General features: G+C 36.0%; 1 protein-coding gene across 3 annotated transcripts in view; it reads left to right on the top strand.

Moving 5' to 3' along the window:
* Nucleotides 1–26,275, top strand: part of LOC145694886 (uncharacterized) — a 593,410-nt gene that overhangs the window by 210,275 nt on the left and 356,860 nt on the right. For all 3 annotated transcript variants that reach the window (XM_081771600.1, XM_081771601.1, XM_081771602.1), the window contains one exon: nt 10,104–12,247. In XM_081771600.1, coding sequence (XP_081627726.1) covers nt 10,133–12,247 — 2,115 coding nt within the window. In that variant the 5' untranslated portion in view covers nt 10,104–10,132. The remainder of the gene's footprint in view (nt 1–10,103; nt 12,248–26,275) is intronic.

Below are 26,275 nucleotides of genomic sequence, written 5' to 3'. Positions count from 1 at the left end.
TTTCAACAACAAACAATTCAGGAAAATAATGTTTGTTCTCCACTGTTTCTATTAAGATTTTTATTTCCTTCACCACCTAAAACAATAAAAGAATTAAAATATTAATTATTTGCTGTATTACGATTTCCAATTACAAAATATAAGTATAAAGTTTCCCTTTTTAACTTCACTACTACATTTCATCCTGGGTAATATGTTCAAACAGTCTAGGGTCTCTCTTTTATTGCCTTAGCTTTCAACATAAAAAACCCTTAAGTTCAATCTGCGGTAACGTTAAACGTTCTGTCGTCATATAACCTCATTGTTACACTAGCGTTTATGAAACAAAACACAACAGTTTACGATAATAATAATAATTCTTACCATCTACTTTCTAAATACCAGTTATACGTCTTACACAATTCATAACTACATATGAGTAACAACATCTGCTAAGCAAAATGTTTGTCGTACGGCTTTTCACGTGGAGGAGCCCTGGCTCGATTCCCGGGGGCGCATTCTGCTAACTTTCTGTACAATATAATTTATATATATCTGTTATGTCTTACACAATTCATAGTTACGTATAAGTAACAACATCTGCTAAGCAAAATGTTTGTCGTACGGCTTTTCACGTGGAAGAGCTCTGGTTCGATTCCCGGGGCGCATTCCGCTAACTTCCTGTACAATATAATTTATATATACCTGTTATGTCATACACAATTCATAGCTCTATATATGTAACATGTTCGCACTGCAAGCAAAATATTTAGCGTACGGTTCTCCACATGGGAGAATACTCATTCGACTCCCGGTGCAATCATTAATGTTGATTCCCTCCATATTACACTACACTATATCTTAGTCATGTTATAATTCCATAAAAGTACACCGAGTCATATCACTTTCAATGCCGGAAAATCCGCAATCAATTCCCGATTAAAACCAAGCAGTTCCGTCCCCTTATACTTCCAACAATTACAATATGTCCCTTTCCCATATACAAATGAACAAGTATACTACAAGAAATCTTTCCAGAAGTTTCGAGTGTGTTCTTTCCCCTATTCCAACAATAATAAGCTTAGAAAAAAGAACTGGAAGTTTCTAGTACTTTCTTTCACTCATTCCGACGATCCAAATTTCTAGCATATTCTCCAGCAGCTGCCGCGTTACATGTGCTGCATATTAATGAATTACCTTGTTCTACGTGTGTGATCTGCATATTTTATTTACGAAAGGTTTTTTCTGTATTCTGCTTATCCAATTAACATTTCTTTTAACCGGAAACCAATTTATTATGTGTCATGTTACCTCCGGCAGCACCTGCATACATTATGTGTCATTAGTATGCGGAAAAAAAGGGTGTATCCATTTTTTAAACGTGCATTAGGAACTGCTAAAATGTCAGAAAAGTAAACACTCATGAATATTCATGAGTGTTTACTAGTTTTCCCACTACTACTAGTGTTTACAAAAATCGTTTTAAAAAATACCTATTCATAGAAGTGGATGGTACTTATCTGTACTAGTTCTTGGCATCCAAGCAGTCCATTTATTGTAATACTAGCTTAATATACCCATTCTTCGCATGGGGGCTGTATTTGGAAGTCAACACCTGTGGAAGTATCACCATTCATTTCAGTGACCGCGAAAACTAAGGATTTGACACTAGTATCAATCAATATGGGCTATTTATACATGTCTCGGTATTCCTCACCCGCTGACACCCGGCCCGCATACAGTAGTAGCTGAATTTGCAAGTCATCGCTGATGGAAGTGTCACCATTGATCTCAGCGACCGTGAAAACTATGGATTTGACACTAATGTCGATCAATTTGGATTACTTTTACTACATGTCTCGCTAAACGCCCCCGTGAGACCCCCTGGTTCCAATTTTGACAAAAACACTTCGCCTTAGACTGGGACCTGGACCAAGGTATCCGTGACCAAAATTTGGTAACTCTCGGTCAACTTGTCTGGTCCCCAGGTCGGACCCAGTAAACGTCCCCCCCGAGACCCCCCTGGTTCGAAATAAAAAAAAAAACGCTTCGTCTTGATCTGGGGCCTGGACTAAGGTACCCGTGACCAAATTTTGGGAACTCTCGGTCCACTCGTCTGGTCCCCAGGTCGCACAGACAGACAGACAAACACACAAACAAACTCTTTATTTTATTTATATTAGATAAGATATACTATGTAAAATAGTCTCGTATCATAATATGTGATGTACAACAAATGTTACATTATATATTATCCGTAGCTCGTGATATGCTGCAACATATTAAAGCCTCAGAATAGTTGGGCAAGCGAATAATCCAGAAGTTACGTAACCCTATTGCGTTCATGGGAACGAAAACACAATAATTATAACTATGCTAAATTACTATAGACTACCAACTGCTCATTCAGAGAATTTATGAAGTTCACTTTATCGCAATAGTTTTATACAAACTAGATAATCAATTATTATTATTATTATTATTATTATTATTATTATTATTATTATTATTATTATTATATTTACAGTACAACCAAATACAACGACATTAACTATTAGCTCTAATTAACTGAATTGAGCTGAAAATTAAATCTTGATCTTTAAAGATTAACTATTAATTTTATGCGTTCTGTACCTTTCTAAAGGAATAAAAGCTGGAATTGGTTTCAAGGCTGTTTCTGAGTGAATACTTTCTTCAAAATAATATTAAAAATTATAGAAAGATTTTCGAGACATTCGAGTCGAGTCGAGATTTTTAAGAGCCGTCTCGACTCGACTCGTGTCTCGACTCGAAAATTCGAGTCGAGAAATACGTTTGTCTCGACTCGTCTCGAATTTTCCAAAGTGTGTCTCGACTCGAATCTCGAATTCGAGTCGAGTCGAGTCGAGATTCGAGACATGTCTCGACTCGAGCGCATCCCTATATATAATGCGTATGATATGATGCTTTAGTTTTTTTTTTTTTAAATTTCAACACTTCCAGCGTACCTGTAAAAATGTAATAAAGAAATAATGACCATGTTTTTTTTAAATACTCAATTAAAACTGGACAATCTACGCAAAATTTGCAATCGATCAGTGGAAACGCTATCTTTCTAGAGCCTGTAGTTTCCGAGATCTCATTGTCCAAAGGATTAGCTACAAACATAAACGTCCACAAACATCTATCTATGTATTAAAATGCTACAATAGCAATTAAAAGCGCCCGAGCTCCAACCTATAACTTTGGCTTTCAAATTTTTCATTTACGGTTATGTGTGACTTCACGTTTAACAGAGACAAACATTTTAAGTACGAGTACTTTAAACAAATGAGTTAACTAGATCTTTTTCATAAAGTTTATGATATAAAATTATTGTTCAAAGCTTTTTTTTTTTTTGTTTTTAATAATCCTTCTCGAAAATCAATGTACGTGAATTGTGCTTCCATCTTCTGAGTTCTTTTAAACTATATATCGTGGACGTTTATATGTTCGTGGTCAATCTTTTCGACAACGAGATCTCGGAATCTACAGACTCTAGGAAGATGACGTTTTCACTGATCGATTGGAAATTTTGTGTAGATTGTCCAGTTCTAATTAAATATTTTTTAAAAAACATGGCAATTATTTCTTTATTACAGTTTTACGGGTACACTGGAAGTGTTGAAATTAAAAAAAAAAAAAAAAAAAACTTAAACATCATATTCTACCCACTATACATTCCAACACCATATTGTTATATATAGGGATTGTATATATATGACTCAGGCGTTCATTTCGTGGCCAAATAATAATGAAAAAGGAAAGATAATCATTTCTCCAGTCTAAGATGAATCTTTACTTGTGAGGTGTTTTGCCCCATGAACACCATATATAACTGACATTATAATTAATTGTGTATGTAATGTATTTGCTTATTACATTACATACTGCATGCAAGAAGAAAGAAAACACTGGTCATACATAAATTAGAAACTCCAACCGGAAGTAGGCTCAAATCTTGCAAACGGTGCGAGATATTGAGAAAAAATAATCGTAAAAATCTCCCCCTGTAGGGACATGTACAGATGTTGTGAGGAATGAGGAGACTTATGCTCATATATATACAAGTGATGCCCTGTGTAGAGAGCGCAGGTTCATCTAGTATAGTTTAAAAGAACTCCAAAGATGGCACAATTTATTAACATTGATTTTGGAGGCTTATTTAAATACAAAGGCTTTGAACAATAATTTTAAAACACAAACTTTGTTAAAAAAAAATTATTTAAAGTACGCTTACTTTAAAATATTTGTCTTTATTCAACGTGAAATCACAAATAACCGTAAATCAAAGGTTTGAAATCCAAAGTTAGAAATTGGAGTTCAGCCATTTTTATTGCTATTGTAGCATTTTAATAAATAGATTACAACCAGTTGAGAATGCTCCAAGAACATTGCTAGAACGAACTTAAAAAGAATGGAGACATGGAGCGGGAAGGATATCTATGATTGTTCCTAGATGTAAAAGTAAATCTTCTTATCCGCACCTTCTTCTCTTTCTATCAAAAATTGGCAAAATATCATCTCTCTATGACTTACAGATATGTCTGCTTAAATATCTAGAAATTCAACCTTTTTTTGGCCAATATCTGGGGAACGGTGGCCAATTGGCCAATTGCCAGTTAATCAGTAGTCACCGGTTACTATTTGGTACCAAAATGTTCACCATCCTATGAGGTGTTGATCAACATCAATATAATCTCTGTGTGACTTGCGGTTCCCGAGATTTGGCTCGGAATTATCTTTTGTCCAATATCACGGGAACGGTAGGTCATAGAGGGATGCTATTGGTGTTAATCAATACCTGAGGGGATGGTAAACATTTTGGTACCGATAATAATTGGTAGCCATTGGCCAAACCAGTGGCCACCGGTTATTATTTGGTACCAAAATATTTACCATTGTTTTAGATATTGATCAACACCAATATGATCTCTCTATGACTTAAGGTTCCCGAGATATGGCTCCTTAAAGCTCTGAAAATCGGCCATTTTTTGGTCAGTATCTCGGGAACGATAAGAGTGACGCGAAAAATTTAATCACTTTCTCTGATAGTTTTTGATGCTCTATCGAATACAGGGTTCAGAGTTGAAAAAAATGCAAATAACAGACACACACACACACACACACACACACACACACGCATATATATATATATATATATATATAAGAGAGAAGCCTTAAGTTGGGTTCTCACTGTCAGTGGTAGCGCACACATCTGGGAGCCCATTTAAGCTTGTAATTCCACGTATCGGCCTTGGTAGTAAAAATGGAATTCGAAAAACGTTTCTAGCAGATTTTAGTAACGGAAAAGTGATTTTCAAAGCATTCACGCAGCTTTTTAAAAACAGGCTTAAAAGATGGTTTTCAATTCAACCCGTTAATATGTGTCCTGGGTATGTTAACGTTTAGTTCTACATGGATGCTCCGAGTTTGGTGATTTTTTTTTTTTTTTGAAAGAACTCCCGCCACGCAGTGGTTCAGATCTCCCTTTGGAACTTAGTCTTACCCTATATAGCCTACCTGCTAACGAAGGACATAAACACAAATCAATCAGTCATGAAGTGTCTTAACGCAGCAACTGAACACACAGACGAAGCCTTACGTATGGTACCTCTGGAACTCTACATAATATCTTGTTATTGCATGCTGCAAAATATTGCAGAGAAAGTCAGAAAGCAACATTTCGTGCAATGCAAGCGCATATTAGACAACAGATGTTTTCGAGTCTAAATGCTGTTGTGTGAGTGCATCGTTATGATATTGATGGTTAATCCATAAAAGTATGAGATTCGGGCTTTATGAACTTCAGAGTGCACAAAAAAACATAGAAAATGTTCCGTTGAAAATCATAGAAAATGTCCCGTTGTCCACTTCAGAAACTGAAAGGTTTACATTAAAGAGGGATTACTCAACTCAGAATCGTCTTATCCTATTGACATGCTATCAATAGAAAGAGAGAGAGAGAGAGAGAGAGAGAGAGAGAGAGAGAGAGAGAGAAGAAAAGAAAAGAATATACTAGATTTCAGAAATATATTAAGAAGTTTAATGTCTATAAGAAGAGGATAATTTGTTTCATATACAAATATAGTTAATTGTTATGAATGAGTATTCATTATTATATATAAGTACATATTGTTACTTAATTAATTCTATAGTTTTGCTCATTTAGAATATTGAAAGTGCTAACCTAACTAGAAATTGTATTTCTTAACGGCTTTGAACTACCAAAACGTTATGTCACGAGACGCCACTGCTCTAGATGACTGACTCCTTTCTATGTGAGGGGCCGCGGTGGCTGTGGTAGAGCGTTCACCTCTGGTGCTTGGGGTCCCGGGTTCGATCCCAGCCCCCGCCAAGTGAACCCTGTGGTGAACAAGCACCGTGTGCGTGGGTTTCCTCGGTGTTCTCCCGTTTCCTCCCACTTTCTTCATTCCACCATTTCATTCATTACTCATCATCACCGTCTCCTTTAGCCTAACCGGCATAACCGTGGGACGTAAAAATAAAAAATTTCATTTCATTTCACTTTTCCTTTCTATATGAAAATCTGATAACACACACACACACACATACGTAAAGATACAAGAGAAGAAACTAGGTAAAATAAGATACCAAGTTGCATATGTGGTGTCACCAGGATGGATAAGATCTGAAACGAAAGAATTAGAAGCAGTGTTAAGATGTTACAACTGAGACTTGAGGGGAAACTATAGGAAAAATTATAGTGGGATGATCACGATAATGAGAAATTAAGATTGTACAGGCAGGGGGGCGGTAAGTAGGAGGAATTGTGGCAGAAGGATAAAAAAGGAAAAGAGATCGTAAAGAGTAATGACTGAATTTTATGAATAGGGATTGGAAAGAAAACAACAGAAAATTGTGTGTAACAATATGGAAACAGTCATAAATGACAAATCCCGCCTAGGTGGTAAAATACAATGTGAAAGGAAGGAAGGATTAAAAAGAAAACTACTAAATACATAGAAATCTCAAATTCGATTATTTTCACTTTCTCCATTCCACGATCTCCTGCATTCTTACTCTCATGCGAAACTAGTTAAATACTTCAGTGTAGATCGATTTATCTTCGCCTTAACTTTGTGGTTTGTATAAAATGCAAGTTTTATATTAGACGTTTGGTAAACAACAATTTCAAGACTGTTATTTATCAGTGTAATTCTACAGTTTTTATTGCTCAACAATCGTGTTTCAATGTTTCAGATTTGATAGGTTGAGTTTTTATAAGTTTAACTCTCTTCATTCATAAAATTGAGTGTACTCTTGTATTGATCAAGAAGTGTGTTAAATCATTTTCTATTCTTTCTTTTTCTTTAAAATGTACTTGAAATTAACATATGTTCATATAATATTGCGCATGTGCGACCCTTTTATAGATCAGTTTCACTGAATGAGCAACGTAAGCTAACGTGGTTGGGGGTCTTCACTCAACTGTACGTCTAGGCTATGTTATACCTACCAACCATGTGTGTGAGTATGAATCTGTGTATATGTAAGAGAGTATACGACCTTGACACAGATCGCGGTCGGCATGAAATTATGTCACACGCATACTTACGTACCCAGCCACAGACACACACACACAACACACATATACACATACACATATAATATACAGGGATAAACATAACAAGAGACACAAACATATATGTGCTGCCGTTTTCTCAGTGCAGCTCCACTATTAACTGGGATTACCATTAGAAATTCGTTTAATTAAGCTCCGACTGACATCTGTGACTCATACAAGCTGAGCTGACTGGTTCACTCTTTGCCATTTACGGGACTGCTTTATTAATAGGATTCTTTTTTTTTATATATACTCACAAATGAAACCGGTATCAAACTTCAATAGAAATCGTTTAGTATTCAGCCGCTTTATATATATATTTTTAAATACCAATATTGGTTTGATTGATTGTGTGTTTAGATAAGTTTAATACTGCTGAGCGAAGCAATAGGTTTATTTGGAAATTGTTAGCGTGCTACTTTAACAGTGTCGTGTTTGTTGTTTAGTTCTTTGATTCATATGGGTTATTCTTATTCTGTTTTCCTTTGATGCAATCTGGGATTTTAATGGTTTGATTTGTTTACTGGTTTTCTTCTTCAAATCTATGTAAATGCTCCTTACTTCGTGAAAATTTGATTCTTATAGATAACCAATTGTTTCGCTGACCACGCTGTATACTATTAGGTGAAAGAGAAGCCACGGTGGCTCAGTGGTAGAGCGTTCATCTCTTGTGCGTTGGGTCCGTGATTCGATCCCAGCTCGCGCCAAGTGGGCTTTGTGGTGGATACACACAGTGTTCGTGGGTTTCCTCGAGGTTCTTCCGTTCCCTCCCACTTCATTCATTCCACTATTGCATTCATTTCTCACCACCTCTCCTTTAGCCTAACTGGCATATACATGGGACGTAAAACTTAAAGATTTCATGTACTATCAGGTGAAAATCGTGATTAATGAAAAACACTAATTATTTACATTAAACGATTTTATTATTTTTAAGTCTGCCCGATAAACTCTAACCAACCAACAAACTAAATGCAATATACCATTAGGTGAAGCAACATTTGAAGATATTCACGCGGGTCGAAATTTTAGCTCTAACACTCAGGTGAATGAAACAAAAATTATATTTAACGTCCCACAATTATGCCCTTTTAGCGTAAGTGAGACGGATGATTAAGGCAAGTGAATAAGGATGAAAGAATCGGTGGAATGAGGTTGTGAGAGGAAACAGGAGCACCCCTAGAAAACCCAAGGACACGATATTGTCCACCACGAACTTATTGGACCGGGGATCGAACCACAGACCCCACGCACAAAAAGTAACCGCTCTTTTACTTAGCCACGGTGGGCCCTTCTAACACTCATGTTCTGACATATAGTGAAAATAATGTGAATCAGGTTTTAGAAAAATAACTGATTTGGTCCAATATTCTCAAACAGAACCTCTTACATCTTTTTTAATTCATGATCTGTGTTGTTTGAACGTGCTACTCGAAGTTAGATCTTAGGTGTCAAGACTCGATGTGGCCAAGAGATGGCAATACGTTGCCCCTAACTTTCTAATGAAGTATGAAACAATATTCGAAGTAATTCATTCAGCTAAGTCCGAGAGATCAATATTCAAGCTTTGTCCAAAGGACGAGTTGGATAGATACCGTAATCAGAGAATAAGTCGTGCTCTTCTTAACTGTTTCGTTTTATTCATTGTAGAGTGTACTTGATTGTTCTCAAAAACATGCATCTAGTTATAAAACACACTCGACAATAATATAAATGAGATATCAAAGTGATATCTTTGATTCAATTATTGATTCAATCTATTTTGGCACAAAGTTCCAAAATCCATCTTTTGAATTCATATTTTACAAGCTTGTCCCTCATTATCAGCATTACCAGGTTGCGATCTAGTGCCCTGACCAGGGGCGGATCCAGGACCGACTTCTGGAGGGGGGGGGTTGTCATACTGTTACTCTTAAGGCCTCCAAACTTTGGAATGGGTTTTATTAATATATTTAAAATAAGAGTTTTTCTCTTCTGGGGGGGGGCATCGTCCCCCTGGATCCGCCCCTCGCCCTGACACAATTTTTCAGGACGCAAATTGTCCCCCTAATTTCTGGCCAACGTTCTCATTCTTAAATTTAAAACATGTATTGGCAAGAAATCGATAGCTATAGTCATTAAAAATGTAATACCAATTTTGCAGTTGTCCAATATTGCGAGAATAGTGCCACTGGCGGATGCGATAATAGCTAAGCACAACTTACTTGATATGACACTAATCTGCTGTGAATTGAAATTAGTTCATATTCCTTTTAAAAATCTCAGAAAACGTGTTTGCTCAGAAAATCTAAGTAATAAATAAAATAAACCATTTGATGTAAATGTATTTCTTATTATTTTTCTCTTTTTGTTTTTTAATATGTGAATCCTACTCAACATCTGCTGTCTTATTTTTCCTTCAGAAATTGATTTTTTTTTTTTTTTTGCCTAGTACACTATATTTGCTGTTGTTTATAATTAAAAAAATGTGTAATCTATTAGCCTATCTTTGTTATTCACCGTTACTTTTTTTTTTCAGAATAAATCAGCTGTGTGGTGGAATGACCTATGGAAAGAGGACGTGCGTGGTCAGCTGTTAGTTCTGTGCCGGTGGTAGAATCATCTGAATCTCCAATACGTCAACAGCCTACTGTCACTACTGCAGCCACGGCGTCGTCAACGACTCCTACTTTATCTTTGGGACAGCGTGCTTCGTACAGAAATTATGTAAAACATTTACAGATATTCTCGCAGAAATTAAAACAGCGGCTTCCCCGTAGATCGAGTAAATCAGAAAACACTAGCGCTCATAGTGATACTCTTGCACACTTTCACCACAATCAAAATCATTATCGGGATGACGTCATAAGACGGAGAAAAGGAGCTGTAACTGTGGCTCCCGCTAACCTTGTCTTGCAGCTGACTTCCGGAGCAACGATTCCAGTGCAGGCTGATGCTACTAGCGCCTCTAGTGTGCATCAGTTGAAGCACGTGCAAGACCGCGAGTGTGTTACTTCTGTATCTGTTTCTACCACCGTGACACCAGAGACAGAACAATGCAGCAAACACGATGCTGTGGGTGGAAATATTTCAGCTGTTTCTTTCTCCCCGCAGATAGATGAGCGTTGTAGTAGTACAAGTGCGGAAACTAAAGCTTCGACGACAAATGTTAGTCGCGTGTTGGAATATTCATTGTATAACATCCCTGTGTGGCGCTCGCATGACAAACAGCGATGCACCACCCCGACAACAAAAAATATGATGCCGTGGGAAATGAGTACTTCCTTGAATAACAACTTAACGCGGGCCAAAAGTGAGGGAAATGTGTATGCAGTTTCGCAGGAAGACAATAAACCAAAGCAGCTCCATCAACAAAGGCAGCTGTTGTATTTATCAGTGGACAAAACCTCATCACCGGAAACGGAGATGACGTCTTCGAAGATTATAAGGTTTCCGTCTGTTGAGCGGTTGATCCAGAAGTATAGTGCCATGATAGAAAGAGAGCGTAGGGTCCTCGAATCCGAAAAAGCGGCATTTGACAGTGCGGTTCATCATCATTACCACTATCATCACAGAGAGAAACCTTGCTATTGTGGTTTAGCTAACAACGACAATAATAATTCAACGGGATCTGCGTTTAATGAAAGCAGGCAATGCAACAAGAAATCAGTTCTAGAGAGAATGGAAAGTGCTGCTTCGGATGAAGGTTGTGTTCGTGATAAAGCTCCCTCACCGGAGTCTGAATCCCCACCCCCTCGTGATCCCTCTTCATCAGTGGCGGCACCGTCATCCTCTTTAATGCCACCCCTGTCGAGTATTGCGTCATCCACGTGTTCTGCCTCCCCAACGTCTCAAAGAAGCAGTAGCCCCTTTAGCAGTAGTTTCGAAGAAAGTGAAGATGACCCTAACTGTGTGAGTGCCAATTCAACGCTTTTGCGTAGTGATGAAGTTTGTAACGGCAATAGTGTTGGTGACCTATGGTGTTCAGATAGTGCTAATGCTGATAATATTGCAGGTGATGAAAATTTCGAAGGCTCGAATGAATCAGCTGTTGGTGCTTTACGACATGCTTGGCGTTCGCATCGTTGCGGAAGTTCTGATTCTGCGGTATTTATTACAAGCGACGATGAACGTACAACGTACGGTAGTTTCGACGCTGCAGATGCTGACACACCGTCTTGCCTTTCTGCAGAGGACTTTAACCAAACTCTGCAGTGGGAAGACGTGAAATCAGCGACCACCGATTATGAAAACTTAGAAGACGAACCTTTATTACCACTCGATGGTATTGAATTGCGACGTCGTCAATCGTCAATTCCGTCGACGATTGATGACGAGGCAGAAGCAGCGGCGAACTGTCGGTACTTGCGAACACCATCGGTAGTTGTAAGTGATCATTCTGATGATGCCGTTGGGATTTTGACCGAATTGAATCTAGAAGATTTAGATTCGGGGCCAGGATGCCTTGGTCTCACTTTAGAAGAGATCGAAAGGTATAAATCTCAAAGGAAAGTGTCTGATTGTAGCTCTCTCTCGGATTGTAGTAGTTTAAGTGTATTGGACGCTGAATATGCGCTGAGAACCTCTGACAGGAAGATATCGGATTGTAGTACATGTAGTACTCTTAGTGGAGATGAGGATACTCTGGAACCAAACTTGGAATCTGTTAGGACGACACCAAAGGTGAGTACACTATAATTATTTCCCTAGCTTATTTACAAAGCTGTAATTGTAGTTGCATGAATTAAAAAAAAAAAAAAAAAAAAAACTGAATTTCATTTATTCTGTAAAAGATCAATAACTTTTAATGTCAGTTTTGTTATTGTTGTGTAAAAGAAATACTGTTTTGCCTGCCTAAATTTGACCTAAAATCCCAAGGTTAAGTTGAGATGCTTTGTTTCCAGCTGAAAACTTTGTTTCTGTCTATTATTAAACAATCGTTTGTTTTAAACTTGAATGCTGCATACATTTATGAAGGTATTTTGCTTGCGTGTTCTGCTTGAAAGTGAGATTGTCAACAAAACAGGGGTAGGGTGCAAGGGCGCCGATTTCCCTGTAACTTTGGGGAGGGCCATTCATAAAGAAAATAGACCTACATATAACAATAAAAAAATACATATAAAAATATATATTCATAAAAATACATGGGGACCCACATGAGCTTTGGGGGCCCGGGCCCCCTCGTTCCCCCATGATCGGCGCCTTTGGTAGGATGATCAGTAACATACTCAATCTATGATCCAAAATAGTTCACGAATTCTAGATATTATCTGCACTGGAGGAATAGCCGAGTAGGTTGAAAATTACGAATACTATGCACATTAGAACTGAGTAATTATGATTGTTATCCATACTGAATGTCAGGCCCGTAACCAGAGGGGAGCTAGGGGGCCAGGCTCCCCCTAAACTTTTCGTGGCCCCTCCAAACCTCAATACAAAATGCTATTATTAATACCAAAAAAAAAAAAAACACACACACACACAATTTAGATATTTGTAAGAGAATTTTTAATGACTTGCCCCCTAACATTCATTCCCCCCCCAAAAAACCTCTGTGGCTGGTTTCGGGCCTGCTGAATGTGTAAAATAACGGGATGATAGATTTTGAAAGTCCCTGAAATTCATCTTTCCACTGGGGAAGAAAATTTTAATCCCTGGTAGGGAACAGAGAACTTTTTTCCTTCTAGAACTATTTTCAATTGGTCATGAAGATAGAAACAAGGAGTAGCCTCTATTTTGTATAGTCAAACTTTAAAAAAAAAAAAAGTTTATGAAACTTTTTTTTCTTCTCAATCCTTTCCGCTTCTTCTACTCCGGAGACGGCTTTCAGAAAAGTTTCATAACGTTCAGACCTTTTTTAAAGATAAAGTTTACAAGTAAGCAATAATTGCCGTTATTAGGAGATATGAGAGAAAAGTGGCTGGATGCTTATATGAGTCAAATTCACCGCTCTTGGGGAAAATTAGTAAATTCGCACACTGTCCATAGTGTTCGCTTACACACGTCAATTAATTTTCATTTGATATACGTAGGCTTTCTTATGTTATAAAGACGCCAGATTATTTGTTAAGGGTCATTCTAATTTTTTTTTAAGTGAGTAACTTGAAAATAATGAACAAATATAACGAAAATAAAAAGTGAGCCAGGTAGTATCTGCAAAAGTACTATCCAGTAAATACTATTGTTTCCAGACTTAGAAGCTAGTAATTTGGGTGTGCATTTCATAACATAATTGTCGGTCGAATCCTAATTTCTGACAAGATAGGAAAAAATAATAAAACCAAGTAGTTCATTTAATAACATTTTCCAGATACTATGTGGCTGACTTCCTAAAGTTTGTTGTCTCTTTGTTTCCTCTAAAATTATAATAATAATAATAATAATAATAATAATAATAATAATAATAATAATAATAATAATAATATTAATTATAGGGCTAAACGAAGACTTGTATATTGATGTCGCGGATACAGGAAAATCCATTTTATGAATTAATATGCCGATTTCAGAAAACAAGTTTTCTGCATTTTGTTAACGATATTTAAATTTTTACGTCCCACTGGGGAAGTTGGTTATGACATAACTCATCATCAATATTATTATAGGTACTCTGTTGTGACGCGGAGGAAATTAAGCAGTGAGGAAAATAACGGATTAGGAACGTAGGAAAATTACTAGAAGCAGGAGTGCTCATTCTCCCTACAAGGGCTTGAGCGCAAGGTCCCAAATTTATTTTTATCCCCAGAATTACTATTCTTCCCCCTAAATTTACCTTTATCCTTAAATTTATCATTTTTCTCTCAAATTTAACTTTATTTTCAAATTTATAATTCTTCTACAAATTTACCACTCTTTCTTCCAAATTTACCTTTACCCCCAAATTTACTATTATTTCCTCAAATTTACCATCCATAACTAAATTTACCATTCTTGCAAATTTACATTTATTCTCAAACTTACCATTCTTTCCCCAAATTTACAATTCTCCTCCAAATGTATCTTTATCCCCAAAATTACCATTCTCCAATTTGATTATATAATTTTCGGTGGAAAATTATGTCCTCCCAAATAATTTTATTAACGCAACCTGTGCCCTAAAATCCCACCTATGGGATTCCTGACAAGAAGTATCATTTGTTCTTAGTTATTTCAATTATTTTCAGTCTTATTTATTAGTTGGTAATAATGACGGCACTTTCAAGAAGCGTATATCGTCGTTGGAATATAACCAATTAGTCCAGTCAAGATAAGAATTGACCTTGAAAAAATTGCAATAGAAATGAAACATGCGCCAAAATGATGCTGAGCACATTCTAAGCAAACCTGAAAAAGTCCTCAAGAATATTCAATCTGGAAGGTCATTAAATCCAATATGGCCGCCGTTGGTTGTCATTTACGACAGACATAATAACAAACGGAGTAATTATGTGACTTTGTAACAAAATTACAGGCTGAACATCCCTGATAAAAGTTGTTCACCATTGTGTGTCCTTTCGAATGAGGCATTGAACATACCTGGTGTCTCAAAAGACTAAAGTAAAGGATTTTTTTTTTTTTTAATCGGACGAGCCGTTTGTGCTAAACACTCTTTATGCGCACAGTGTTAAATGAAAATATAACGTTGCCATTTACCGGGAAGTGCATAAATTTATAAGAGTATGATGAATGGAGGCATGTTTGAAATGGGGGCTGGCCATCGACACGTTAGCATAAAAGGCAGTAACTTCATTCACTTATGCTGTGGCTCCCGATAAATGTCAACGTTGCATTTTCATTTCACATTTGGCGTATAAAGAGTGTATAGCCCAAACGGCTCGTCCGATTAAAAAAAAAAAAAAAAATCCTTCACTTTAGATTGAAAACATCATATTTGGAGACGGTGTGTAACCCTATGTTAGGGGTATTTTGAGACACTCTGTACTTTATTCATTATCTACACATAGTAGGTCCTTTATGTTTTTTGTGTGTGTAAATGTAACTCTGTTTGTGGTAATTGTTTTCAAATGGTTGAATACTGAACTGTAACTGATTATTTTATTTATCTCAGAAGAAATGCCAAGGAATTCAGTGTTACCCTATGTAATCACACTAATTTCAGTGAAAGCTCAAAACTGTTTTGGGAAAAATAGTTTGATTTCCACCGTACAAAGTAGATTCACCAGGGATGCTAGACTTCAGCATACATACATACTCATACACACACACATACATAATACTTTTAGATATAATTCTTAACATATGTAGACGTCCTAGTACTTAGAGGCTTGCCAGATGTATATTTTTCAACTTTCATTAGATTTCATCCCGTTTTTCTTTTTCTAAAGTTCATGTATTAAAGACATTTCATTTTTAATTGCTATTAGCTTTCCATGTTACGAATATAATTCTGTATAAAATTGTTTAATTGCGTCATTTGGACTATTTCGTATGTTCTATAATTTTCTTTTTTATAATGAGACCAATATTGTCTGTGTGTCTCGATGTGTGTAGTTGAACAATAAATTTCAAAATTAATGAAAAATGAGATCCTGATAGGCTTGAACGAATTACTGATGGTAGTTCACTGCTGCCTACTAAAAAATGATGAATGTTATGGTATACAGAATATAGTTAAAATATAGCTTTCTTTTTCATTATCGATTAGGGAATCATATAGCAGAAAAGATAAACATTCTGTAAAGTTTTTGTCATTGTGTATTTACCCGACCTACCTCAGTACTTAAGATGTTTGCTTATACATTATATTTTTTATGTACTTTGATCCGTATTGAACTCTAAATCCACGGTATATCAGTGAAAGATAATTTCCACGGTTCTTTTCGCGGCATACATCTCTCAAGTTGAGATTTTAAATCTTTATGGAAACTAAATATCAAGGAGATATCTTACGTCATTCAGAGGAGGTATTCCTGTGAAATAGAGAAGCAATAAATTGCTGGAATGTCCTTTTTACAGTACACCATTGGAATTCGTTCTAAAAAGCATGAAAAGTTTGTACGGTCCTCAAAGGATATGTTTTTCTTGGAAATTTTAAAATAAACGTCATTCACTTTATGCGATAGGCAAGATATATGTCTGAATGGAAGCGTTTTTTTAGTTTTTGGTACGAAATGTTTTTTCTATGTGAGTGTCCGTGTGTGTCTGGTTTGTTTCAGAGAACTGTGCTCCTTCATTAGCAGAGCTTTTTTAAGGATTATAGCTCAGTATTATTTACAGAACCTTCAAATTAAAAAGATAAAACTTGTAAGGGACTTATATTATAAATACGCATTGTGACCCTCCGATGTTCCGACACTTGAGTTGACGTCAAATGTTAACTGCAGAATTAAAGCTACTGTGTTCCATACTGGGTGTTTTCAAAATTCATGTTACTGTTTGGAAAGTGATTCTACTCGGGAAAACAACCTAAAACTGTACGAGTGTCTGAGCGTTAGGGTTCACAGTATGTTCGAAGGTCAACTTTGAGACGATAAATAGTATTGAATTTTTAGGAAGCGGCGTAAAAGTGTTTCAAAATAATAATAATAATAATAATAATAATAATAATAATAATAATAATACGTAAGATAATAAGTAACAGCAAATCTAAGACAGTAAAGGTAGGAGTTTTTCATAGAATATTAAAAACTTCGAAAAATTTCATCTTTGCAAAAATACTTGATCTATGTTGAAGAATTCTGTTGAATAGTTCACAAATGCAACTTTGTCGAAAATTTTCCACTCCAATTTATAGCATTCATATAACGTTTTGAATCAAATGCTATTTATTAGCTAAGAAGTTCGACTTTTTCGGAAATTTTTCACATTGTCTCTTGTATAGTCAATAGTTTTAAAGAAGTTTCGGCCTACCAAAGCTCCTCTATGTGCTTATCCTATCTGTGTCCGTCTGTCCATCCGGAGGACAATAAATCTGCTTCATGGATCACTATCAATTTTGGCCAGGTTGTAAATGATCAAAAGTCAGGAATCGATTTCATTTGTGGAGATATTCGAACCGGAAGTGGTAGAAATAATCTATTTCCGGTTTTAACTTGATCACTGTAGAACAAACACAGTAATAGATAACTAGAAGTGTTTTTTCGGGAACCGATTAGGTGTCCCAAGAGTACATTTAATCTCCATCCTTAATTATCTACTAAAGCCGGAAGTGATAGAAATCCGCTACAACTTCCGGTTTCAATATTGTGAAAATATCACATACAAACCAAAGACAGACTGTGAAGTGCATAAACATAGATAACAAAATCGACTTTTGACTTTCTTCATATATTTCTAAGCTTATTTGGATGTTTTCGCGAGGTCAGTTCCAGAACATTGTAGTAGGCAGGGTGTGAACATTTTCTTCTTACCTAGGCGCCAATTTTGAAAATCAGGTGCCCAATAGTAAATATCAATTTATGCATAAGCATATATATTTTGGTCTTAAATTATAGTAACTACTGGTAGGACAACTATACCTGGAACAGTTAATTTAGAAACATTTCATCCTCGCTTTACATGGTAATCGTACCGACTCATTACTTAAACATGAGTCTTTCTTCCCCACCGGCATGCTAAAATAATTTTTCAGTCAAAATTGTTTCAGATTCTAAGTTTCGAGATTTTGATTCCGCACGTTTCATGTTTAAACTGAAAGCAACAAAATGTCGCTAACTAAAGTAAAAACTCAGACAACATAGCATATAAAAAATCGATGTAGTAGGAAATACTCTAAATTCAACGAAATTAAAAACATTAGGTTTACGGGAGATTGGAACCTTTATAACGAATTCATTATGATTTGCTTTTAATTCAATGAAGGACAAAAATCAGAGCTATTAATTAAAAAAAAAGCGCCAGTCTCGTATTTCTGGTCTTCATATTTACCTGGCGCCTGAGATTTTTTTCCCAGCTCTTGTGACAGGAATATATTGTAAAACACCAGGTACTAAAACTGTGCTAACTGGTACACAGCTACAAACGTATGTAGAAAGAAAACTACTCTAGGAAAATAATTTAGGAGGTAGGTTTTTGTCTTATTTCCTTGTTTAAAAATGTGTTGTTTCAAGGCCAAGCACTTGCAGTAGTTATTTCATATTTTATAGAGGAGTGAGATTTGCTTTCTTCTCTCTTTGTAAAGTTTCCACAGAGGTGACAGCCATATTGATATCTACAACATATACTGCTTTGAATATGCGAGTGAAGGCATGGGTGGCGGCTCAATGTAGAGCAGACATGTCAAACTCGCGTGCCGCTTGTGGTCCTTGACTCATTTTTGTGTAGCCCTCGGTTCACCCCAAGAATGAATATAGTACTAGTTCCCAGAAAGATCCAAGTTCACAGATATTCATTTCATTTTAACCTCTGCCCTGAAAATCGCTATAGTCCAAAAGGTATAACGTCGTTGGCTTCCCGGGCTTGTATCTGCTCATTACTGGGAGTGTGATAAGAGGCAGGGACGTACGCAGGGGTGGGTCCTGGGGGTTTGGACCCCCCTTCCCCCGAAATTTCGACTTTTGTGTAAATTTAGCCTAATTTTAGGGGCAATTTTAGGAATTTTAATATAAAATACCTTCATATTGAGTTTGGACCCCCCGAAATGAATTCCTGTGTACGCTACTGATAAGAGGGTATTGCCAATCACCACCAATCGTCTACAACGCTCAGCGAGCTACGAGTAACCAAGCTGACCACTCCCCATAAACGTCACTACAACTTTTCGCGGGAAGCCAACGAAGTTATACCTTTCGTACTATAGTGCGAGCAAGATGACTCGGGAACCGGTCAAGACCCACACAGCCAAATCCCCCACACTCAAGAAATGTCAAAACGCCCACACAAACGGTCATAACCCCCACACAAATGGACTAAACTCCCAAATACACGAACGGTCATAACCCCCACAGCCAAAACCCCCACACTGGTAGTCGGTCATAACCTCCAACGTCATAACTCCCACACAAATGGACAAAACAGCCACACATAGCAACGGTCACAATCCCCACATAAATGGACAAAACCCCCACACAAATGGACAAAACTCCCACATGCAGAAATTGTCACAACTGCCACACAAATGGACAAAACCCCCACACAATCGGACAAATCTCCCACACTCTAAAATGATCCTGGTTGCATGTCTTGCCCTTGTACTTTTTAATAACATTTTTTATTCCACTTAAACTGATGTTGCAACTATTCTTCTTGGGCGTCATAAAGAGCCGCAACAAAGACGTGAAATGACGATCATTTCAGTGTGGGGGATTTGTCCGATTTTGTGGGGTTTTTGTCCATTTGTGTGGCAGTTGTGACAATTTCTGCATGTGGGAGTTTTGACCATTTGTGTGGGAGTTTTGTCCATTTATGTGGGGATTATGACCGTTGCTATGTGTGGCTGTTTTGTCCATTTGTGTGGGAGTTATGACCGATTGTGTGGGCGTTTTGACATTTCTTGAGTGTGGGGGTTTTGGCTTTGGGGGTTTTGACCGTTCGTGCGTTTGGGAGATTTGTCCATTTGTGTGGGGGTTATGACCGATCGTGTGGGCGTTTTGACATTTCTTGAGTGTGGGGGTTTTGGCTGTGGGGGTTTTGACCGTTCGTGCGTTTGGGAGATTTGTCCATTTATGTGGGGGTTATGACCGTTTGTGTGGGCGTTTTGACATTTCTTAAGTGTGGGGGGGTTTTGGCTTTGGGGGTTTTGACCTAGACCCGATGACTCCAGACGTCCGTAAGCTGGTTGCAGGAGAAAGATACCAGGTACTGGGAAATAAATAATAGATATCCTTCTAGTACCCAATTTATTTGTTCTTTCTACTTTAAAAATCTATTATAGTATTAGGTACGATGTTATGTATTTATAAACTTTTTTAAATATATAACTAGCTGAACCTGCGCTCTCTACACAACGCATCATTCGCATATGAGCATAAATCTCATTCTCATTCCTCACAACATATGTACATGTCCCTTTACAAACACAAGTAAAAGACGTCTTGATTTTAAAAAAATCGGCAAGGGGTATCATAAAGGGGAGATTTTTTCGATTATTTTTTCTCAGTATCTCGCACCGTTTGCAAGATTTGAGCCTACTTCCGGTTGGAGTTTCTAATTCATGTATGACCAGTGTTTTTTTCTTCTTGCATGCAGTATGTAATAAGAATCTCGCCGATTGCCCTCCCCGCTGGGTCCGCCCCTGGTACTTGCTATGTGCAAATTCACTCTAAGCATTGTCACTCTGTTATTGGGATTCCTCATCCATTCGCAATAATAATAATAATAACGTTGAAATATGTTTATTGGAAGCAGACAGCAATACAGCCACAGGTGCCCCTTAGAAGAAAAAAATGCTTTTACATAGGGCGCATACAACTGATGATACAATAATGGGTAAAATGGATAAAATATTTGTTCAAAATAATAACAAAAACATGCAGTATGTGTTACAAACTGGAAAATACAAAAATAATAATAGTGAATAAAAGCATAATTAACATGCATATAAAAAAGGTATACCATATAGGATTAGTTTACAAAGTAAAATTCAAGAATAGATTATTATTAACCATGTAGTTGTAACATATTACAAAATATTAAAAGAGAAAAAAAAATCAAAAATACACTATGTAGCTGTTAATACAACATGAAAATAAATATTTCTAAGTTAAACACTTCGGTACAATACACAGATTCATAAGGCTATTAGTAATGACGAAAATAAAATAAGCATGAGAAAAAAAAATATGACAAATAAAAAAATCCATGACAAAGTTTTTTTTTTTTAATGCAGTATATGTAGTAAAGAAGGAATTAGACATAGAAGGAAAGAAAAGATGATAGGAAAATGAAGACGAGAGAACAATAAAAATCTAACAAAACATAAAAGAATCTTTCAAATGGTACCTTACAAACTTTACTAAATGACATCCAGAAATATAATAAAAATAAGAAACAAACATGTGCATCTGTTCATAATTAAAAATTCTTACAATTTGATTTCAAACCATACAATATTTAGAAGAATACAAAACAAAACTAAGAAAATCAGTTGCAAGCCTAAAGATATTAACATTTCATCATTTATTTAAAAAAAAATTTAAAAATGATTCACGCTCCTTCTTGAAATTCTTATGAAACAAATGAAGAACTGGATAAAAGTTATTAGCTGTTACTATACTTTTATATATAGAAGACCTAGTTAGATATTTACTAATAAATGGAACAAATTTCCTAGTGTTTCTGTGAGGAATCTTTAAAAAGAAAAAAGTTCTCCAGAACAAAGTCCCCATGCAGAATGACATGAAAAAGTTTAAAATCAAAGAGCAGACGCCTGTCAGACAGAGGGGTAAGATTAAGATTCGCCCTTATGTCTGACAAGCTCGCCTCTCCTATTTCTTTAAACTTCCATTTTAACCAGGCTAGGAATGAATTTTGAACTGATTCAATCGAAGAACTAAAATATTTTGCGTCACTATTCCAGATTACCGTACAATATTCAAGATCAGACCTAACATTACACACAAACACAGAATTTTGCAGGTGGTAATATTTGTAAAATTTCGACATAACAATTTAATCATTGTTAAATTCCTCCTTGCTTTGGAGATGATAACCTGAAGATTTTTTTGAAAAAGCAATTTTTCATCTAATATCACTCCTAAATCTCTGATATGCTTAACAAATTGGATATGTTGATTTCCTATCCTGTATTTGTAGATGGAAGGGTTAACTTTCCTCGAAAATGTTATTCCGTGCATTTTGTTAAAGTTCAGGGGTAGGGAATTCTCTTCGGACCATTTAACTAAGATATCTATATTCTTTTGCAAAATATCTTGATTTTGTTTGGACTTAATTTGACTGAAAATTTTAATATATCTACATATAACAGATATTCACAAGTTAAATTAACACAAATGTCATTAATATACAGCAAAAACAATAGTGAACCAAGATTAGAACCCTGGGGTAACCCGGAGGTATTCTATGAATAGCAGACAGTTTCCTTTTATATTTTACGACAAATTTCCTTCCGTTTAAATATGAGGTCAACCAACCAATAACACAGTTAGGCAAGTTATCTTTTCAATTTGTTTATCAGTAAATAGTGTGGTAATTTATCAAATGTCTTATCAAAGTCTAAGTAAATAGCGTCAACTTGACCACCAGCCCAAATAACTGGAAGGGTATAATGCATAAGACTTGCTAAATTAGTTATTGTAGATTTACCAGCCATAAATGCATGTATGTTTATGTTAATCTCATTCTTTACTTTATTATAAACATATTTATAAATTATTTTCTCAAATATTTTCGGAATTACCTTCATTACAGAGATTGGTCGAAAATCATTAATAGACTTTCCATTAGTTTTAAGTATGGGTGTTATAGAAACCAATTTCCATACATCAGGATAATTACAAGTGGATAAACTCCAGTTAAAAAAGAAGACAATATCGGTGCGATTATTTCCCCTATTCCTTTAATAATGAAAGCTGGAATTCCGTCTATCCCACTTGACGATTTAATCTTTAAGGTTCTGATAGCTTCCAATACATGTTGAGTAGTAATTTCGGGGGGTTTAACTTGACCAAATTCTTCAAATGAACATTGATTTTTAGTAACACTAATCGAGAAAGTCTGAAAGACAGATGAAAAATAGTTGGCAAACTTTTCAGCCAGCATACTATCATCAGTCAACAAAACATCATTGTCAATAATACCAGATATTACCTTATTTTTAGAACCATTTACATATTTCCAAAAATTTTCAGGGGCGATTGTAAGATCATTTTCAATTTTACTAAAATGAATTTGTCTGTCCACATTTAATTGAGTTTTAAAAGCTCTTATACACGTAGAGAAGACTACATAATAATTTTCACATTGAGAAGTTTTGTATTTTTTATGAGCCTGATTTTTTATTTTCAATAATGAGATCAATTTTTTTGAATACCCTAAAGGAAATTTAGATTTTTTAGACCTAAACTTAGGAATATTGCATTCCATCGCAGATTTAATAACTTCTAGTTTGCAAGCTGCTAAATTGAGATCATTACTCAACAATATATTACACCAGTCAGCATTAGCAATTTGAAGATACAAGAATAAATAGTCATTCTTAGCATATAAAAATCTTTCAGTGGACTCATATACTTTACAAACACTGGATAAAAATAATTTAGTTACAGTTGGATAATGGTGTTCATCAGGAGCCACCATATACTCATCGAGTCTTTCCGACATTATAGATGCGTTAGTTAAAACTAAATCTAAATCCGATACTGCTGGTTCAACACTTAAATTCGTATTATCCAAAAAAGTTGACAATAACTGAAACCTGCGTTTAGAGTAATAGTGTATTCCTGGTAAAGGCTCCTTATTAAACCTATTTATTAATATAATAATAATTTTTTATTATTATTATTATTTAACGTAAATCGTTCCTAAGCTGGTGTAATGTTACACTATAGTATTGAAATGTGTATTAATCAAAGTACATGTAAAGAAAGAAGGATTTTCATTGGATCATGAAACTACCAGAATTAATAAATAAGAAATCAATATTTAAAAAAATGCGTTCGAATGTGTTCCTCTTTACTAGATTGAACATGTAACTACAGTGAAATGTTTGAATACTGGACACCAATGGGATGATTTATTTGTCGGTAAATGCAAGGTGTCTGTTACAGAGAAGCTACATAAATTTAAATTACTCTGAGCTCATGGATTAATTGTGTGCAGGGTATAGTAAAAACATTAATTGTAAATTTAGGCTAATGTCTTAATATTGTACTGTGTTCGAATTAATTGTAAATTTAGGCTAATGTCTTAATATTGTACTGTGTTCGAATTACTGAGGGTATTCGAAACGGACCGAAGAGGAGAAATATTTGCCATTCAAATTTTATTATAGAACAAATTACGTTTGTTCCCTTACTGGTAGCAGAGGAAGATGCAAACAAGAAATAGAAGTGAATTTTCTTCGGAAAAGGGGGGAGTTCCGCATAGAATTTTTGGACTTGTTCTCCATGGTTTTGAGAGCATTGTAGCTCATTGGTAAAGTGTTTACCTTTGGTGCGTGGGATCCTTGGTTCGATCCTCACCCAAGTAAGTTTGTGGTGGACAGCATCGTGTCCGTAGGTTGTTTTCAGTATACTTTTGTCTCCTTCCACTTTCTCATTCCACCAATTCTTCCATCATTTGCTTGCCTTAATCATCGTCTTCCTTTAGGGCATAATTGCGGGATGTTAAACTGAAATATTTTTCCATAATTATTTTTTATTCATTGAAGGTTTTCTAGCATTCTCATTAGAAACCAGTTAATTGTGGAGAGAGCAAAGAATAATTTCATGTTCAGCATGAGCTGTTCTGTTTGGTGGTTTCCCAAGTTTATTGACTTACGTACGACAAAAATATTTTGTAGGGAAGTGATTTTCTGTCTACTGTACCGTATCGCAGATTTGTCAAACTGCAAACAGAATTTTCTGTGCTAAATACGTATGAACTGAGAACAATTCTTGTCCGTTATGAGATTACTAAAACATTAGAGGGTAAAGAAGATTGACCATGTCCGTATCTGAGTGTGTCTGTGAAAAGGAGTTAATTTTGCCGGTACAGAAAAATCGGTCCGTATTATGAAGATGTGCGTTAAAGGAGGTTTTAGTGTATTTACAGTATGATGTGTACGTACATGTTTGTGCCCACGAAAACAAAAGTTTTCTGTATTGTCGGGAAACTGTGTAGAGAACGCCCTGCCCTGGCTTACACCACGTGCCTTATAAATTCCATGTGGGAAGCGTTGACGTCAATACGAAAACCAATCCGGATGCGAGGCGAGGCTTAGGCAAAGGAAGGGTTATTACAGAAGAGAGCTTATCGAAAGGAAATACATGTGGAGTTAACAGAGATAGTTATGGAAATATATTTACCAACGCCCCTTGAACTGGGATTAACCACTGACTGGAGATAACCTCATTCATGGCATTTCTTTGTGCATTTAATGAATCAGTTTCGTTATACGAAGTTAATTTTAAGTCTGGTCATGATTTTTCAGTACTACTACATTGAGTATAGAAAGGGTCATTATACCCCAACGACTACTTTTAAATTCTATTCATTTATAATTTTATTTCTTAGAAAAAAATATTATATATGGGGCTTTTAATATTATAAAATAGAACCAAAAAGTGATATTTTGCACGTAACTCCTTTCTATGTTCACTGAAGTAATATTTCGAAAAATAATCACTAGAAAAATCAACTCTATGTAACAAAACTGGTTTTATTACATGAGAAAGGACGTAGTCTACGTTCCAATCCCGGATTCGATTCCCAGTGGGGTCGAGATTTTCTGTTTCTACCCTTGTCCAAATGCATCGTAGTTCACCAGCTTCTGTTAAATGGGTACCTGGGGGTGGGGCACAGTGTCCAGAGTGCAGTATCATCAATCCCCAGTTAGTACAGAGATCGATGATCAAATAGGCTTGTCCCGAATAATGAGGTGTACCTACTATTCGCATATACAGTAGGTTACACATGGTAACTGTGTACTGCTACGATGAAATCCACGAAATGTGAGGTGTTCAGAAGTCATGACACCACCATTAAATGAAAGATGAAAATAATTTCTTTCGGGGCATTAAAAAGAAATGAGTATCTTATAAAGCACAAAAGTAATTACGCTCTCCTCCTCAAACACAAAAATCTTACTCTCCAATTGATGGATACTTCTACTGA

The sequence above is a fragment of the Thermobia domestica genome, chromosome 9, assembly GCF_964235325.1.
Source record: "Thermobia domestica chromosome 9, izTheDome1.hap1.1, whole genome shotgun sequence".
In the NCBI taxonomy this organism is placed as follows: Eukaryota; Metazoa; Arthropoda; class Insecta; order Zygentoma; family Lepismatidae; genus Thermobia; species Thermobia domestica.
The sequence above is the reverse complement of the archived record's forward strand: the minus strand, read 5'-3'. Positions and strand labels throughout refer to the sequence as shown.